Source organism: Epinephelus fuscoguttatus, linkage group LG2, assembly GCF_011397635.1.
Source record: "Epinephelus fuscoguttatus linkage group LG2, E.fuscoguttatus.final_Chr_v1".
In the NCBI taxonomy this organism is placed as follows: Eukaryota; Metazoa; Chordata; class Actinopteri; order Perciformes; family Serranidae; genus Epinephelus; species Epinephelus fuscoguttatus.
Window position 1 is genome coordinate 40972146 of NC_064753.1, and position 19013 is coordinate 40991158.

At 40.6% G+C, this 19013-nt stretch overlaps 2 protein-coding genes across 3 annotated transcripts; both read right to left on the reverse strand.

Annotated features, from left to right (window-relative positions):
• Positions 1-375: 375 nt before the first annotated feature.
• Positions 376-9451, reverse strand: aph1b (APH1B gamma secretase subunit). The gene is made up of 6 exons (XM_049602172.1): positions 9151-9451; positions 6028-6198; positions 3104-3177; positions 2294-2416; positions 1968-2095; positions 376-1147 (listed from the first exon to the last, which is right to left on the reverse strand). Exons 1-6 carry the CDS (start codon positions 9261-9263, stop codon positions 980-982), a joined length of 777 nt encoding a protein of 258 aa, XP_049458129.1. The 5' UTR covers positions 9264-9451; the 3' UTR covers positions 376-979.
• A 1287-nt stretch (positions 9452-10738) lies between these two features.
• Positions 10739-14962, reverse strand: LOC125903040 (troponin I, fast skeletal muscle-like). Of its 2 annotated transcripts, XM_049599653.1 has the most exons (6): positions 14945-14962; positions 14810-14846; positions 13919-14047; positions 11475-11564; positions 11144-11320; positions 10739-10909 (listed from the first exon to the last, which is right to left on the reverse strand). In XM_049599653.1, the coding sequence occupies exons 1-6, from the start codon at positions 14950-14952 to the stop codon at positions 10823-10825; spliced, it is 528 nt and encodes a 175-aa protein (XP_049455610.1). In that variant the 5' UTR covers positions 14953-14962; the 3' UTR covers positions 10739-10822. The 2 variants fall into 2 exon arrangements, with proteins under 2 accessions (XP_049455610.1, XP_049455613.1); XM_049599656.1 differs by lacking the exon at positions 14945-14962 and having other exon boundaries at positions 14810-14898.
• Between the last annotated feature and the right edge of the window lie 4051 nt (positions 14963-19013).

Here is a 19013-nt window from a genome sequence, read left to right on the forward strand (position 1 = left end):
GACAGCAGCGCAGCCCAACGCAGACAGACCCAAACTTAGCTCTGCTGCTGTCTCCGACCTACAGTTGGAGCTCCAGCAGGAGGCGGAGAGTTCCAGCGATTCACTCCTCCACCAGTCTGTTGATGACGTTCCTCGGGGCAGCAGTGTCTATCTGTGGGGCCCTTTCCCACACTGTAGCACAACAAAAATGCCACGTAGATGATGCAAGTGTACTCAGGTACAGACAACTATTACTAATGTACATACTCGGGCACAGCTTGAATCAATGGTGCCTAATATGAAGATGCCCTAAGACATTAATACTCATATGAGGAATAAAACATAAGTATTTCACTCATGACCTCAGGATGACCGGGAAAAGAACCAAACAGCAGCCTATGTCCCCTTTCAGCTTCATTTCAAATCAAAGGCAAGTTCTTACACAGACTAAAGATGTCACATCTTGAAAAAGGTTAAAACGTCTCACTATCTACACATCAGGGAATTAAAAATGCATAAATATTTACAGAGTTTTGTTCATAAATGATAAATCCACCCCTTGAAAGATTTGACATATTTGAAAAGAAGATAGCTGTCAGAAAAGTTGAAATGTACATTGGAATATGTACAGAATGTAAAGAGTGTCACCAACCTAAAATATCTTTTGTAAGCTTGTTGTTTCTTTCAGAGCATCAGGCAACAAACAGGGAAAACTTTCAGCCAGATATCAGATATTTTGTTTTTAACAGAACCTCATTATACAAACTAACTGAGCCTCTGAGCTGGACATGAATCAAAATTATCTTTTTGTTTCTTTCCTTGGAGGAACTTCTAATGCTTTTACTTTTAGACTTAAGATCATGAAATACCTCTTAAGTGAATGAGCAGATTAACAGAAGGTTAACACTGCTTCTTCGCTGTGTTTAGTGTATGTGTGTTTGTGTGTGTGAACTCGGTGATCTTTGGATAGAGAGTCCTGCACACTGCCTGGCGTGCAGCGTTATCTGGGCCGGTGGTTGGCCAGCAGGAAGTCTTTGTCTTTGCAGGTGAGGCAAAGTTTGAGGTTCCTAAGGGAGCCGCCGGCAGAGTAAAACGCCAGGATGCCCATCAGGAACAAGATGATGTAGGTGGGAACGAGGCTAGCAACATACTCGGGGTTCTGGAAGGTCTGCGGGACAAGACGAGAAACAGATATCAACACAAAACATGAAAACTCACAAACGCTAAGTTTACTATAGGTTTTCTAGCTCTGTATACTGTAACTAAATGACCACACAAAAGCTACGCCCAGCTCAGACCAAAGATTTTTTTTTTTAAAAGAGATTTTTTTTGGCCATTTTGCCTTTAATGGACAGGACAGGTAAGTGTGAAAGGGGGAGAGAGAGAGGGGGATGACATGCAGCAAAGGGCCACAAGCTGGATTCGAACCCGGGCCGCTGCAGCAACAGCCTTGTACATGGGGCGCCTGCTCTACCACTAAGCCACAAACGCCCCCAGACCAAAGATTTGTGATGAGACAAGTTCAAACATGTAACTACATGCAATGCTTCATTCAGCAACATTCTAAAAACCACACTGGTTCACACCGATGCAACTAGATGAGACGGTGTATCATCTCTATGCAACAACTCTCTGTATTTCCGTTCTGATTTCAGGATTTTAAAGCTTATTTTGTGGCTGAATACAACTCATGAGGATGGAAACAGAGAGCTCCACAGGGAGGGAACACCTCACATGTCTGCGATCATTTTGACTTGACCAGTAGACTTCTCTACAAGCTGATATGCTGCTGAGAGAGGCAATGTGCCTTACATTCTATAACCAGCCCCTGGCAATTTGAACACCATCAGCCGGCTTGAGTTCAGACAGCCAGTTCACACCACTGTAACTTTTCTCTGCAACTTTCTAAAACAGTTTCATCTCATTGTGAATCATTGGTCTGAACTGGGCTTAAAACAACCACCCACCCAGCCCTTATCAACACTCACCAGACAGGAAACGACAAGGTGGCTGATGACGACAGCAGCCACCGCCCACCAGCGCTGCTTCTCGCAGGCATCAAAGAAGACGACGCCCCAGAACATGTGGAGCAGGATGATGGCCATGGTCATGAAAGCTGAAAAACGAAAAGTGTAACATGTAGGATTATGTAATCTAAACTATTCCTCATTTAAAATACTGATACACCCACTTTTTCTGAACTTGACTTTGACAACCCAGGGGAAAATGGTGGGAACAACTTTACAGATTCAATACACTCAAGTACACATTGTAGCTGACAGCTAATTTGGAAAGTTTCTGTGTATATTGTTACCTGAGGACAGGAAGTAGTGCTGCGAGTCTCCATGGATCCCAACAGTCCCTGGCCCCACAGAGTCCGCCAGGATGTTCACCATCGAGAACGCACCGCTCATGAAGCCAAAGCCGAGGCCGGACACTGAGGCAAAACGGCGACGACAGAGGAGTGTTTTATTCCACTGACTGCATGTTAACAGTGTTAGCAGCACCTTTTTATTTATCAGCTATATCAGCAATGGGTATATGTTGGGAGATTAGCAACAAGATACTACAGCCCAGATAATATAAATATCTGTTTGTGGTCATTCAGAAACAAAAATTACGTCTTGCTAAAATACTTGGTCCACCAGAGAGTACAGAGAAGTTTATTTTTAATTATAAAATGTCTCACTGAGTACAGATCTTGATCACTATTCCTGAAGGACCATATTTAAGGGACTGGATGTCTTTAAGTACTCCACGAAGTTAATAATGCGCTTCTATGATGTTGCAGGATTTTAGAGACACTGGTTTAAAGAAGCTGGTTAAAAACGAAGCAATAGAGACTGAGACATCCTGACTTTTAGTCCACAGCATGATGCATATTTAGTTAGTGCTAACACTGCTAGTGCTAGTCCTCCAATGATAGGTGAACTTATTTTAATGTGTGAAATCAGAGTACCCCTTTAAAGATGAATACTGGACAAAACACATTTTCAGATTTTCTTAACCCTGTTCAGCAGCTGGGAAGTTGAAATAACGCTTTTTCCAAAGCACCACACAAACACAGTCAGCTTTAAATAAAACAAAGAGACAGACAGTGATGTGAAGTGCAGACTAACTGTACCATAGGCCAGCTGACGTATGGAGATCGGCATGGTTTCCTCCTGACTGAGCGCAAGGAGGCCTTCATTCGCCTTCCTGCAGAAAAAACACACACAAACACACACGTCAGCGTTAAAGATCCTCGTTTCACTGTGTGCTGTCAACAAAAACATCAGTAAGAAATATGTGTGTCAGTAAGAGGAAGATGATACGCACTGCAACAATGGACCTTTAATAGAAAAAAATACATAAAGGTGGGAACTGGAACAAACTGGGACACCAGAGACACAAACTCTGGGAAACTACTCGCCAGGGTGTAATTATGATGATGAGAGAGTGCAGAAGTTAGTTTATTAAATTACACACAAGTTGTAAAATGTCCTAGTGTTAGATTTAAAACAAGTCTCAAACTGAAGAACCTTGACATCGTGTGCGTCAGATTTCTGAGCTTTGACATGAAACTCAACTTGAGCTGCAGGGTTCAATTCAAAGATACAAAACTGTCTGTGAGGTATTAGTCTCGCTCACCAGACCTTTCTCAAGAAAAGAAAGGTCTGGCTGGGCCGACTCTCACTTTAAGATTGGAGGAAAAAAACGCCCCAGCTGCTTGTATTTCTTTCAACCAATCACAATCGTTCTGGGCGGTGCCACAGCAACGGTGCGCTTGCAAAAATATTGCCAGGGGGAAACAGGTTTTGGTGACACATGCCCACAAAAATATCGTCTACAGGACGCAAACCATGGCAGAAAAATGGCTACATCCCCGCAAGATCAAACACCGCAAAAGTTAGTAACGTGTTGAAAACGGTTGAAAACTGCTACACAACCGGAGGTGGTAGGGCGGGACTTCAGCGGGTGGCTCGTTCCACCCAATGAGAGGCTGATCTATGCAGCGAACTTCCGCCCACTCAGACTAGTGAGGTATTAAAAAAAAGAACAGTTTGTTCTTGGATTTTACCGTCTTCTTTCATTTTATGTTTATGCAGATTTAACTTTTCAGACAAATATCTCCACCCCACAATCACTACCTCAGCTCTACACTTCAGATCAGCTGTTTGGTCTTCACAGAATCACGTGTTGTACACTTTCTACTGACATCGACAAACTTAGAAAGAATGCTGCAGTGTTTTAGATTTTCAAATGTTTTTCAGATTGCCACTGGTTTGCATCTGTTTTATTACAGTAAGAAAATCTTATAGGGACTTACAGTCAGGATACTGTTGCTTTCATAAAAAAAATCAAACTGTTTTAAGAGATGAAATAATTACCTGATTAAATTACCAGTCAATCAACAGAAAATTAATTTGCATCCACTCTGAAGTTTGTTAACAGGTTCTAGCCTCTTTAATATGAACAGTACAGCCCTTGTCCACCAAAATTAGCGCATCTACATGGGTTCTTTAAACACATTACATTAAGATCTGGGAAACGGTGAGGGACATTTTTCGTAATTTTTTGACATTTGATGAACCACACAATTGATCAATTAATCAAGAAAATAATCAGATTAATAGATGATAAATATTGTCATTTGCAGCCTGAGACCTAAAATATCATAATACTTATAAGAACATGCAAAGTTTTTTGCTTTTCGAACTCTTGGCATATGTCCCGTGATACTGCTGTCAACTTGGCAACAAAAAACAGAAGCATCATTGTCTCTCAGTATTGACCAGTATAGGGTGATAAACACTGGATACTTGTTTTGGCATTTTGGTGCATCTCTGTGAGTTTTTAAAATGGTAAAAGTCAGCACCAGACAGTCATTTCACTGCAGGACAACTGGCTGATTATTCAGCTTTAGTGGCCTCTAGTGGCTGCTGGTGCTCGTAATCATTAGCGCTGTCCCAGTTCCGGACTACATCCTGACTCTAGGCAGTGCGTGACCAAATTAAGTTTACTCAAAAAAGTCAGCATGCATATTAAAATACATTTGAATAGGACTGTGCTGTTCATGGACAATATTGAGGCAATGCACAAAAGAACCTGAGCTGGTAGAGCAGCTGCAGAAAACTCCTAGAAGACAAAAAAAGGGTGTTTTTAAATCTTTAGATAGATATACAGACATGTAATTAATCCTGAAGGAAATGAAGGCACCCAGTAGCTTGTTACACAACACAGCGTATGTGTGGCCTCTTTACAAGATGGCGCTGACGTGAGTGGCAGCCTCTCCAGTAGCTCTGTCTCTGTAGTGTACTTTATCTTTACTCTTTTCCATTGCTTGTCCACATTTTCATTTTTCTACTGCACACTTTGAGTGGATCTAATTATATCCTATGGATATTGCTACTTCATTTCTGCAAGATGGTGGCGGACACCTTGTTTATCCAAAGGAGCAGCTGCTCTCATTTTGAATGACATGGCACACCGACAATGTTTACACTATACCAGAGGAGCTGAGGCGGCGCTACAGGGGCTGCAGAGCTGGATCTAGCAAGAAAGATGTTTTAGCAGCAGCATTTTAAATCATAATTTGACTGACTTCCAACTGCACTAAGTATGTTGATTTGTTGTATACTAACTATAAAAACTGAACACAGCAACTTTTTATCTTTTTTTGTTTATCGAGCAGTTTCTGTCATCAGGATTATGTTTACATTTTCCTCATCTCCTTCAGTCATATCAAACTTCTTGCAATAATTATAAAAGACTGTAGTAGATGTCTATTTTTAAGACAGGTTTCTCCAAGTCAAGACTTAAGAAGCATCTCAATACAAGCTGTGAAAATCCACTGCTGACAGAAGATACTAAAAATCAAATGAAAAGTACATTTATTACACAACATACAAAGCTGCATTCAAGAATGTGATGGAAATCTGATTATGATGGTAACTGGCTCAGGACCAGATGACGTGATTCACACTGAATATAATCAGAATGAGTCTGTCAGTGTTAAAACAGAGACTGTGTTGCAGGCCAGCTGTGAACATCGTGACAGGAACTTACTTCAGCAGCTTGTAGTAAGCGAAGCGGAAGGTTTCCTGCAGCAGGACGGACAGCACCACACCGAAGATGAGGAGACCTTTCTGCTGTGCTGGGCTGTCCTTGTTACTGATCTGAACTGAGATGAACCACAACAGGGAGGCCAGCAGCAGAGACACCAGCCAGAAAAACGCTCTGAGAGGGGAATAAAACACACACGCAATTAGTTATATGAAAAACAGCTCAGACACAGGCATGTGTGACATCAGTGTGTTACTGAAGTTGATTTCAGTCCAATAGCTACGTCAGTTCTCTTTAAATTTCCAGATGTTGCACAAAGTATACATTGATCTGTTTATGCTTAAATAAACTTTCCTTAAGGCCTTAGTTGTCACAAACAGCTGTAAATGTGGATGCAGACATGCTGCCTTAACTGTCTAAATAAATGCTCTGAAGTAGGCTATTCCCACAAGGTATTCACTTTTTTGACTGGCTGTCCATTTTTGGCACATCGGCCTGAAGATCAGGTAAAAAAAATCAGGCTGGAATGTCCTTTACGGCTTACTAAGCAGGAGACAGCAGAACATTAACATTCATTTCATAGTCATTGACATCATTATATGGCAGGCTACTGCATGTAATGATGTCTTATCTCTGACACAAGACAAGATAAACTTTTATTGATCCCTAGAGAAGAGGAGCAGCATAAAGACAGAAACAGCACAGATTAATAGGGTAAAAATAAATACATAATAAGAGGAATATAATACTAAATTATGAATGGAATAAAAAAAATCAAGAGCATTTGGAGACAAAACCTACACGATAAAGTAAAAGTAGTGTGATTACTAGCAGCAGAGTCAGCAAGTCTATACAGAGCATACGAAGCTAGCAATATGATTATTTGTCTGTATTAAGAGTTGCAATATAGAATATGATGCAAAAAAATCTATGTAAAAAAATTAACGTTAAAATCTAATAGATTATTATTAGAATCTATTATGTAGCCTATATTCTACGAGATATGAGATATAGCACAAGGTGAAAGCTAAATAATATATAACGTAACACATAGATGACCATATGCCAAAGCTATGAAACCAGACTGAACTGAATAGACTGTTTTCAAATATTCTGACAATCCATTTATTGTTTTTGAATGAAATTTCAGTAAATATTGAATAATGCAACTTCCCTGTGCCAACTGTGACTTTGTCAGATTGTTTAGTCAGAACAACAGTCAACAAAACAAAGATATTCAATTTACAATAGGTGATTGAAGATACAAAGAGCAAATCTTCACATTTTAGAAGCTAAACAAACACAGATTTAGGCATTTTTGCTTAAAAAAAAATAGGCAACTATATTGATAATTGTTTAACTGTTAGCTTAAGCTTTACCTCCATGTTTATAATGTGAGGTGAAACCTTTTGAGAACTTAAGCTAATAAAATAAAATAAAAAAATATCTCTCTGACACAGTGTCAAAAAACCCAGCTAATTTTGAAACTTTATGCAATAAACATTAACATCTGTCGATACACCGAGCCAGGTCACAAGCCCGCTTCTCTTAACATTATTCGTTATTTGTCAGATGCAAAACAATTAGAAGAAGATGTACTTTATTAATCCACGCTTTACACTTGGTCTGAACAGGGATTTGAACCATGCCCCTATGGACTGAGCTACTGACACCCATAATTTTACAGTGGAAGCAGTCTGTGGCAATTTAATTGTTGTTCTCTGGCTCCCTCCTACAATGCTCCTCCAAAATGTCAAAAAGAAAAACACCCAAGTACAAGTGAGAATCCAAGACACTGTGCATGAGTTAAAATATAGGAATAAAATAGAATATAAATTAAACAGAAACATATTATTCAAATTAAAACATTGGTAGACTAGTATTCAGTAGTGATGAAATTACTATCATTACACTGTGCAATTGATAAAGTGGTGGATTACTGCAAGATTTTGATTAATTTTCGGTAACTTCAACTAAATTGCCACCACGTTAGATACCAAAAGACCTCAGTAATGAAGTAGGGCTGCCACTAACGATTATTTTCATTGTCGACTAATCTGTCGATTATTTCTTCAATTAGTCGACTAATCATTTCATCGAAAAATGTGTTAAAATGTTGAAAAATGTCGGTCTGTCTCGCCCAAACCCCAAAATTACATCATCTAATGTCTTGTTTCGTACTCACTTTAGTTCACTGTCATGGAAGAGTGTGTAAAGCTGCCAATATCTGAACATAAGAAGCTGCAGTAAGAGTATTTTGGGGTACTTTTATAGTACTATTCTATGAAAAATGACTCAAACCGATTAGTCAACTACTAAAATAGTCACCGATTATTTTAATAGTCGATTAGTCATCGATTAGTCGACTAATCGTTGCAGCCCTATAACGAAGTAAGCCAACACTGTGGCACCTTACGTTATTTATCTACTATACTGTTAATAACACTGGCCTTTTTCTAATAAGTTAATATGTTGTTAACAGTTACAGTTAGCTCCAACCAAGTTAATGCAAGAAAATGTGTATCTTTGATAATAATATACCAAAGTAGCTGTGAACTACTCACGTTTAGTCAAGTTTGTTCATAGTTTTAGGTAAATGAGCACAACCTGTGCAGCCCATTAAAACCTTTACGTTTCTATTATCGGACACAATAAAGGTGATCATATTTGGCCCTTCTCTCGACATCATCTTTATCGTTTCCTAAATTGCTGTAAACCGAACAGACCTCTGAGCATAATAAATACAGCTTCTTGTCCAACAGTTATGAATTAACAGTTAGCTAGTTAACGTTGTCTTTGAATTAAAAGCTAAGATACATTGTTTAAACCCTAACGCTGGATATTTGAACTATTGTCACTAATGTGTGTAATGTGCGAGAACTACCCTAAATGGCTGAATGTATCTAACTGTATGAGATATAAGAGAGAAACTATCAAGATGCCCGAAAATGGAAGCTAACGGTAGCGGCTAACGTTAGCTAATGAAGCGGTCTGTTAGCTAAAAGCTAGCTCCGCCTAACACTAGGTTTTATCTGATTAAACGCCATATTGGTGTCAGTATCACCTTGATATAATGAAGATAACTTCACTATCACCCTGCTTTGATAAATTTAGACTAACTCTCACCCTGCTATGAGGAAAATGACCCTCAGCGGCTCCCGGGCGATGGTAAACAGGAACAGAGCGATAGCTGGGCCGAAGGCGATGAAGGTGCAGCCGAAAAATACCGCCGCCGTCATTTTGGTCTCTTTATGGGGGGAAATCAGCGGCCAGCAGCGCGAACACAAGCGCCTTGTCTTGTTCCTTTAACCGTGGATATAACGATGTTTGTCTTTCAAATTTTCAACCGTAGCCAGCTGGTGTAGTGGATGGTTTCCTCAACTTCCACCTCCACTAGCGTGTCACATGACCGAGGGAAAGCGCTGTCTTCTTCTTCTTGAGTTTTAGCGACAGTTGGTAACCAGCTCATTACCGCCACCTACTGCTTCGGAGTGCGGACCAGCGATTTACCAACATTAATCCTGTTTGTTTGAAGTCAAGGATGACAGGTTCATTCATGTTTTGTCTTCTTTTATATGTTGCCTTTCTTGTTCATACTTATTTACTTTTAATCAGTGGTACAATTCAACTGGCAACCCTACTTCCTGTAGGGGAGAGCGCAGCCCTCAAAGCATTTTCTCTGTAGACCACCATTACATGTCTATAAAATTGTTGACAGAACACCTCCAACTGCAAACAAGGTCAATTAGCAGTCTTTCTGTCCTGATTTTAGTCATGGTGGTTTTATATTTGTTAAACTTTCCTCAAGCCAAAAAAAGCAATTTAAAAGTCTACGATGTCATCACAATGGGAAGTCTACAAGCCGAGCAGGAATTTGCGGGCAGAGCCAGCGGGAGAAACTAGAAAACTTTTTTGGCATGTGTGCCAGGCAAGCAATTACATTGGAATGATTAGGCACCATTTTGGTGTCCAGTATCTAGTTATTATTAAAACCTATGCATGAAACTTATTATGCATATGGTCTGTGATGCTCCCTCTCTGCTGACCAAAGGACAAACTGATGTCTCATACTTAACATTATTTCATACTGTTTTAATTAAATTAATTGATCAATGGTTATTGAATTGTTTTAACTACATGTATATATTTTTGGGAGTTTATTGTGGTCCTTGCTTTTAATATGCAGTGTTGGGTAAGCTACTTGGAAGATGAAGTGAGCTAAGCTACCAGCTACTCTACATCAAAATGAAGTTTCACTACACTGAAGCCATCCCCAGAGAAACGTAGCAAGCCAAGCTATAAGAAAATGGCAAAAGTAGCTTGCTACCTGCAAAGCTAATTTTATTTTTTGTTTTGAGTGTGGGGTAAACTGTCCCTTTTAATAGCCTAACATAAAAATAATAAGAAACGTATGCATTTAAATGCCTTCTCAAAACCTTTTTAAAAGCCTGATATTGTTGTTAGTTTCATTTTTACACTTCTAATACTGTCTATTATCCATTTAATTCATTTTTTTGAAAATTATTTTCAAGTTATTCTATTCTGTTGCATTTTATTCTACTTAATTTTTATATGTTTAATTTCATGGCTTGTCTCACATTTACCATTTGTAAACCCGAATTATGTTAATCTTGATGGTTGAAAACTCCTCTATGTTCTGTCTATTATTTCTATGACACACTCAAAAGCACCACATGATTTATTTATTCCGTCATTTATACACATTGCCAACAGCATAGACTCACATAACACAGAGAAATGAATAATACTGGTCAACAGAAGAACAACACACTGATGTTTAAGCTTCTGTCTCAAACATCTTCTTCCTGCCGCCCATCCCAGCCTTGTCTTCAATGTTCTTCCTCCAGTCGCCTGTTTGTTTCTCCTGCAAAGACACACATGCAAAAGATGCAGCAGGCTCACATCACAAATAATAAATAGTTGAAATGCTCTTATTAATTTGTGTTTGAGGAATTATGATTTTCAGTCTGTTCTGTTGTTGTATTTTTATGCCAATGTTTGATTTCAGAGATGGACACAAATAAATTTACTCAGTTCAACCCAAACTAAATGTAATCATGCTGTAATTGTCCTTTAATGTAAAATCTGAAGCACGCACCTCCTCTTTCACCTCCTTCTTGACCTGCTTCAGGTTGGCTCTCAGGTCCATAGACACTTTGTGTTTGGAGCCCAGCAGAGCAGCCAGCATGGCATCAGCCGACATCCGCACCTTCTTCAGGGCCGGCTTCTTAAACTTCCCATTCAGATCCTGAACCATCAGCTTCAGGTCATCGATCTGACAGAAGAGAGAGTTACTTTGAAATATAAAATAAATATATATAATATAAAACATGGTGTAGCTGTTAATGTGGGCTGTGGAAACAGAAAATAACATTGGTTTAAAAAAAAAAAACACCTTTGGCAGGAAGTCAAACTTGAAAAAGACATACCTCCTTGTTGGACTTCTTCACTTTGATCTCCATGTCGTATCGCTCATCATCCACCAAATCAATCTGCTTATGAAGTTTCCGGCACAGCTCCTGATTGTTATAATAGACAGGAAAACAGGTGTGACAAACATAGCCAACGTAACAAGCAGGGGATCCATTCTTTCTATATTTTATGTTACAAAGCCAATTTTCTGTCACCTCCTATAGTCTGTGTTTAATTAGTGTGTGTTTGAATATAACAGGAAAAACAAATCTGAAAAATTAATTCAGCATGTAGGTGTTGTATTTTTAAAATTTTAACTGCATATGTCATAACATTTACATATATCCTTCCATCCGTTTTCAACCGCTTATCTGAAGCCGGGTCGTTGGGGCAGCAGGCTGAGCAAAACACCCCTGACATTGTACCCAGGCCAGACAGAGTATGTAATCCCTCAAGCATGTTCTGGGTCTGCCCCGGGGCCTCCTTCCATTTAGACCTACATATCATCTTATAAAGTTTTTGGGGAACATCAAGCAGAGTTTCTTTTCTTCTTTTCTGATTCATTTTAGTCAATATTCCTTCTCTTTTATCTCTGTTTTTGGTCTCCACCAACTTTCTGGGGAAATAGCTGTCTCTTTACCTGCTAAATGCTCCACCAGCTCAGGCTGTTATCATGCACCGTTCATATGTCCATCCATTCATCCAACCATTTTCATCTGCTTATCCAGGGCCAGGTCGCAGGGGTGGCAGGCTGAGCAAAGCACCCCAGACGCCCTTCTCCCCAGCAACACTTTCCAGCTCCTCCTGGGGGACCCCAAGGTGTTCCCAGGCCAGATGAGATGTGTAATCCCTCCAGCATGTTCTGGGTCTGCCCTGGAGCCTCCTACCAGTGGGATGTGCCTGGAACACCTCTAACGGAAGGCGCCCAGGAGGCATCCTGATCAGATGCCAGGACCACCTCAGTGGATCCCTTTTTCACACGAAGGAGCAGCGGCTCTACTCCGAGCTCCCTCCGGATGTCCAAGCTCTTCCCCCTATTTCTGAGGCTGAGCACAGCCACGCCTACGGAAAAAACTCATTTCGGCTGCTTGTGTCCGTGACCTCGTTCTTTCGATCACTACCCAGAGCTCATGACCACAGGTGAGGATTGGGATGTGGATCGACCAGTAAAACGTAACAGTCGCGGACTGTTCATGTGTATATCAACAAAAATGAATGCACCACAATTCTTATAACCCATGTAATCCCGAGCCAGTAATTCATATATAAATCATGTAACTGTAAAAGCTGCAATCATGTGACCAATGTGCTGACAAGAGCAAGGAAGGAAGTAGCGTAAAATCCACATAAAGAGGCATGTTGGGGTGGTGGATGGGTCAAATAAACACATAACTTTCACACAGGAAAGTGGAGTTTGTGTCAAACCAGGTGAACTTACTTGAATGAGGTGAGTTACTTTATGGTACATCATCAATCAGCCATGTTTCTTAACCTAACCTACGTAACTTTACAGTAAGTATGTATATAGGCACATTATGGCACAATGAGCCCCTGGGCCTGGAAGTGGAGAAAGCCCCCCTTTCTCCCCAGGGCTAAAGTCCTGTACAAAAACTGATGGGATGATACACTGTCTTAAAATGTCTTATGATGATTTCGAAAGAAATCAAAGTGAATGTTTAGGCAATTCCTTAAGTTTCTAGTTTTTCTAGGACTTGTGGGGCTGTGTTACTGACATGATGACCACGCCCTTTGACAAAAAATACAAAGTTGGTGAGGGCGCAGCAACTTCATGCAGAGACTCTGCTTAGGGCCCCCCTGAGCCCTTGAGCTGTTTTGAAATACACCCTTTTGTATGTGAGGTGATGGCGCCCTACCATGTTTCCTTTCCTTATCCTAACCTCTGCAGCTTTATTTTCCTGGACCTAACTTTGCGTTAAGTATGAAATTTTACGTTAAGTATGTAACATGATGAAGCTCAACCATGATTCTTTTCCTAAACTTAACATAAGCGGTAAAGGCACTAACTTGAACTGTTGTATGAGGATACACTCACCAGCCTGTCTCTAACTGTGTCTGTCTGTCATCACAGGAAACTCTTTTGGCATTGACAGCTGGAGGAAAATCCCAAGAGAGACTATAGGGATTCACCCGAGCTAAAATTAGAAGACAGGCCTGTTTTCTTTTTGTAGTTTTTTTGCGTTCAGCAACAGAAGCTCCCGTGGGATTATCGTTTTCCCATGAGGCACTAGTGTCAAATACTCGTGGGAGCTGTTGCTGAATGCTGAAAAATAAACAAAATATTTGTTAAAGTAATATGTGTTCAAATGTTTGGGTCAAGTACAGTAGTACCTGCTCAGTTAGCTCTACGGCTTCTACAGTTCTGTATCTTCAGCCATGTTTGTATGGAGGCTGCAGTGATTCTGACCTCCACCCAGCTTCCAAGGTGATGGTGGTGGTTTACCTGGAGCTCCTGCATGGAGCCTGGGATGGAGAGGGCGGGACAGTTCTCCTCCATGTGCTTCATTTTTTGCCTTTGGGCCTCCTGCGCCTCCTCCTCTAGCATCGCCTCGCCGATCTGCAGCAGCAAGCTCTGAGAGGACAGAGAGGAGGAGAAGAAGGTTCAGTACCACATCATACCTGTGGAGTCTTGATCACGGGTTTATGTTTTTAGATGAGCAGAAACTGCTTTTCAACCATCAATTAAAAACATGGAAATACTGGCCAATGTTTGTACGTAGTCACAGATCAGAAATACACTGGACTTAAGCCTAAAGTGCTGGTAAAATGTCGGAGGCTGAGACGTTTATGACACCACAACATTCAAAGGTTTCAGACAAGCCCGGTCTCACTCCACGGCAAGCAACAAAGGGCCGCGGGTTGAGCTGAACCCAGGCTGCTGCAAAGGACTCAGCCTATGGTGTGTACGCTCTACTGGGTGAGCTAGACATCATCCCCACTTTTACTTACTTCTATGACACTAGAATACGGTTTTGAATGTTAGTAAATGTGGGATCTAAGTCCCTCCCACAGTCTGGGGCTTTAAGGGATCACAAGTCAAAAAAGGTAAAGGACCACTGACCAACATCCTCATGAAGGCTGTTTGGAAGTAAAATGTATTTGCATATATAGCTTGTGTGTGAAACAAAATGTCTGAGGTCCTCATTCATATCATTTTGCATCACATATCTATTATAATGTATTGTTTTCATATTTCTCCTATAAAACACTTGGTAAACTGCTGTATAGTAGGTACAGTTAGCGATATTTCAGTTCTTACCAACATGTTCAGTTTTTAAAACACGGTCTCTGAAAATTTAAAAGACAGGCCTTCATCAACACCATCTTACTCTACCTTGAGCTGATTCCTCCGGCTCGACGACATCTTTTTCCTTTAGAGAAACAGAGAAAGGAAGAAGGAAAATAATTAAGAGTCATTCTGTAAGTTCTGTAGATTCAGAAAGTCTCCTCAGTTCAGATCGGGACTTACTCTGCCATCCTGACTGCAGCTGATTCCTGACAGATGGGTGGAAATACCAGAGCTTTCTGGTCCCTTTATAGGTTCAGTGTGTGCGTGCGTGTGTGTGTGTGTGTGTGTGTGTGTGTGAGACAAACCACTAGCAGTTGTCTTCAGAAGCTGTCAGTTGAATTCCAGACAGAGGGGTCGGTGGCGGCAGCTGAGCCTGGAACAAATGCTTCAGGAATCTTCTTCCGGAAGCATCTTCAGACAGTACAGGAGCATTATGAGGATTGTAACCAGATTTAGTTCAGTTTTTAGGGTTCGGTGTGACTTACTGGCAAGGTGAATATATTTACTATCTACTCCATTGTTGTTTAAATCCTTACTACAGCACCAAATGTGGATTAATCCGCTGCTGAAAATAGTCCCCAACAAATGCACATCTGCTCCTGTTTGTTTGATAAAAACTACAGTGACCAGCTGTTTTAGGAAATCACTGAGGCTCTTTGAAATATGAAACTACATATTTTGTGAGGTGTTTTTTAAAGATTTATTTCTTCAATAGGAACCAAAAGGCTTCTAAAGTGCTATATCATAGGCAACTGGACTTGCTTGAGTTTCTTGAAGACGTTTCATTTCTCATCTAAAAGACTTCTTCAGTTCATTGAACTGAAAAAACATCTTCAAGAAACTCCAGTTGCCTGTGATACAGCACTTAAGATAACCATGACCTGGATGACTGAGAATCCAGACAGGGTAGAGTTTTCAGACAGTATTGAGAGGCACGCTAACACATCATTTTTGGTCTTTGTATTTGTATAAAAGTCTGAGTAAAACTTTCAGAGAAGACTGTAAGTGCTAATAAAGTAATAATTCAGCCACAAGACCGAATTCATCACTGAATTTTACTATCAGGAGACAAAGTTTGATATTCATAACGAAGCGTCTGATATTTGAAGAGAAAATAAAAGCAGCCGACACACGATTTTCTACAAAGACAATTAAAGCTCTGTTTCCTAAACTGTAGAGGGATTTCTCTGCTGTCCTTGGTTTCCTCTGAGTCAGCTCAGCTGCAGTCTGTGACAGCTGACTGCTCCTTTCATCTGTCTGTTTCATTCCTGCTATTTCACAGACAGTAACAGGAACTCAGCAGAGATTAATTTAAAGCTAATTACACATAATGATATCCTGCTGGATAGTGAAAAGTCAACCACTGCAATATAATATTTCTCAAGATAGAAGTATTTGATGTAACCTGTAATCAAGTTTCAAAAGTAAAAGAAAGTGGTGCTTGATGTAAAGAAAGGTGATAATGTAGTAGATATATGTTATTTATAGAATGTATTTATATATCATTTATTGCAATAGAGAATAATATATAAAGGAGTTTTGATCCTTCTTCTTAAATCAAAAAAGCCAGCGTCACTGTGCGATATGATACCAAAGTCCTGCTGGGATGTATTCTTGTTGAAATGAAGATTAAAAAAACTCCCACAGGCAATTAAAGCAATATTGTTTACCAAATGCAGCCGTCTGCAGGTCCAACTTTTGATTAAATTCTTTTATTTGGTTGTAAATCACAATATGCTGTAACTTCTGCCACCACCAGCAATATAATAGAGATGAATTAGATTTTGTTTATGGTGAGAGATGATGTGCAGTTACTCAGGATCTGCAGAGACATGAACAGCTTTCAGAGAGGTTTGTGGATCATCCCGAGTGAGCAGACCGTGAAAGGTGATGTTTTTGTGATGCGTCTGAAAATATCGAAATACAAAAGGCAAGGCAGCTTTATTTGTAAAGCACAATTCATACTCAAGGGCAACTCAAAGTGCTTTACAGAGCAATAAAATATAACACATAATAACAGATACAGTGTGAATCAAAGAGGGGGGGAAAAAAATAAAATACCTTTGAAATGAAATAACTAACTGTGAGAGGAGGTCAGACGTGTTGCTGGTGGTGAACCAGAAAAGACCTCCCAGCAGCTGTCAGATCTAATTTGGGAGGATTTATTGCTCTTACTGGTTCCCATTATACTCAGCTGCTCAGACACACTGGGAAGGTAGGGGAGATATGCACACACACACACACACACACACACACACACACACACATGTATCATCTTCAAGTATTGTTTTATGTTAAGGCATCTAGTTTTCTCAGCTTTTACAACAAACCACATTTGCATCCCTTCACTGGAACACATTATTAAAGAATACTAACTTCTCTGATGTGTTACTCAATGAAATGGCAATGCTGTTAATTAATAAATGTGTATATTTGCTTGAAATGCATATTTAATCACTTGATGTGTATCTTGTAGGGTGGGAATATTGTAGGGTCTCACAAACTCACTGATGTTTGGCAGGTTGCAGATTCACCACAAGGTGAAGCAGTTCAGTCATTATCAGATCAGCTCTCCACCTGCCAACCGGTGCCACCCACAGGAAAGTTAAGCTGTAATTTTAACACCTGTGTAAGCTGCACCCTGTATGTACAAACTCTGATATACAATAAGCACAATATGGGATGCAGTGATGGCAAGTAACTGAGTATCCAACATTTACTCAAACAGGCTACTGTCGGCTACTTATAGGTTCTGTGTATGAGATTTTGAACATTAATATGGCAGCAAACAACTATTTGTTGTGAAGATACAGTGAAATAATGGTGCCCTGAGCAGAGAATGATGTAACACTTCCTGTGTGTCGTAATCAGACCTTGTCTCTTCCAACTGAGAGATGCAAGTGGAGCTAAAGAGGAACCTTGTCCCTCTGCAAGACATGGCAGTAGCCTCCCTCTGGTCAAACATGGTTCTACTATCCAGGACTACAAAAACTATCTTAGGAGTTGAATTTACTGTGCCCTGGGCCACCTCTTACCAACTGAAGAAAGCCAAGTACCAGAATCTGGTTGATGAGGCTCTCATCAAAGGATGACACTATTTTCCCCATCGAAGCTGGCTGCCAGGGGTTCCCAACATCGGTGCACTATTTCTTCCAGAACAGTGGTTCCCAACTGACTTGTGGTCCAATAGTGGGTCACTGATCCATTCTGAATGGACTGACAAACATGTCAAGTTTGTAAAAAACAAATTTCATTTTTAAGGATAATGAATTTCTGGCACAGAGCTTTATTTTGAAGTGCCATTTCCTGCTGTAGAGTGACTGACTTACAGACAGCTATTTGACAGACACAGCAAACTAGCTTGATGACATGGCCAAACGCAAGTATGACGCTAAATAACCTAAACTGTGTGGACCTCTAACTAATGCCTAAGTAGAAATCTGGACCCGTGGCTGGAACAGTTGAAAACCACTGCTCCAGAAGGTCGGCCTGGTGCCCAAACATCTGAAGAAAGCCACCAGGGAGCCAGCCTTGGCAGCTGAGACAAGCTCAAGATGGTTGTGGTTGATGAGAGCCCACAGTTGGGATGCTTCTGCAGGTGAAAGCTAGTCAGTCTTCGCTGCCCCACTCAGGCGAGGTGTACAGTCTGAAGGGTGAAACACTTGTGACCACGAGGTACTTGCTGATGATGCAAAAGGGTTGGCTGCTCCAACCACTGAGGAATAGCACCATGAGAAGAAACTTGCAACACCATATCTTGTGTAGCTCCTGCAGTTCCTGCTTGTAGCAAAGCATCTTTGATGTTTACTTCACCGTATAGAGCAGAGAATGACGTAACGCTTCCTCTGTGTGTCATAAACAGAGCTTCTCTCTTCTTTGTTTTGGTAGCAGGCCAGTTGCGCATACATACATGTGAGTCCCTCCCTTCTATCAGTTGGCTAATGGCAGGGGCTCTGCACTGCACTCATACAGCGGTTACTGATGATAATGGTATGCCAACCCAGGTGGGATGGCAGCCTCACAGAAGCACAACAACCTGGTTCCCCTCCAGGCTGACACTGCCTGCACTGTTGCCGCTATTAGCAATGTTAGCACTGTAAGCACCATGAGCATTTTCAGCATTCTTTTAGACATATTACATTTGTGTTTACCAACAAACTCACGTCAGAAGATGGCCCTTGATATTGTCGACATTTTGGCTCAGGCACCCTCATGTTTTTCATTCACAGGGACAGCCAATTTAGAGTCA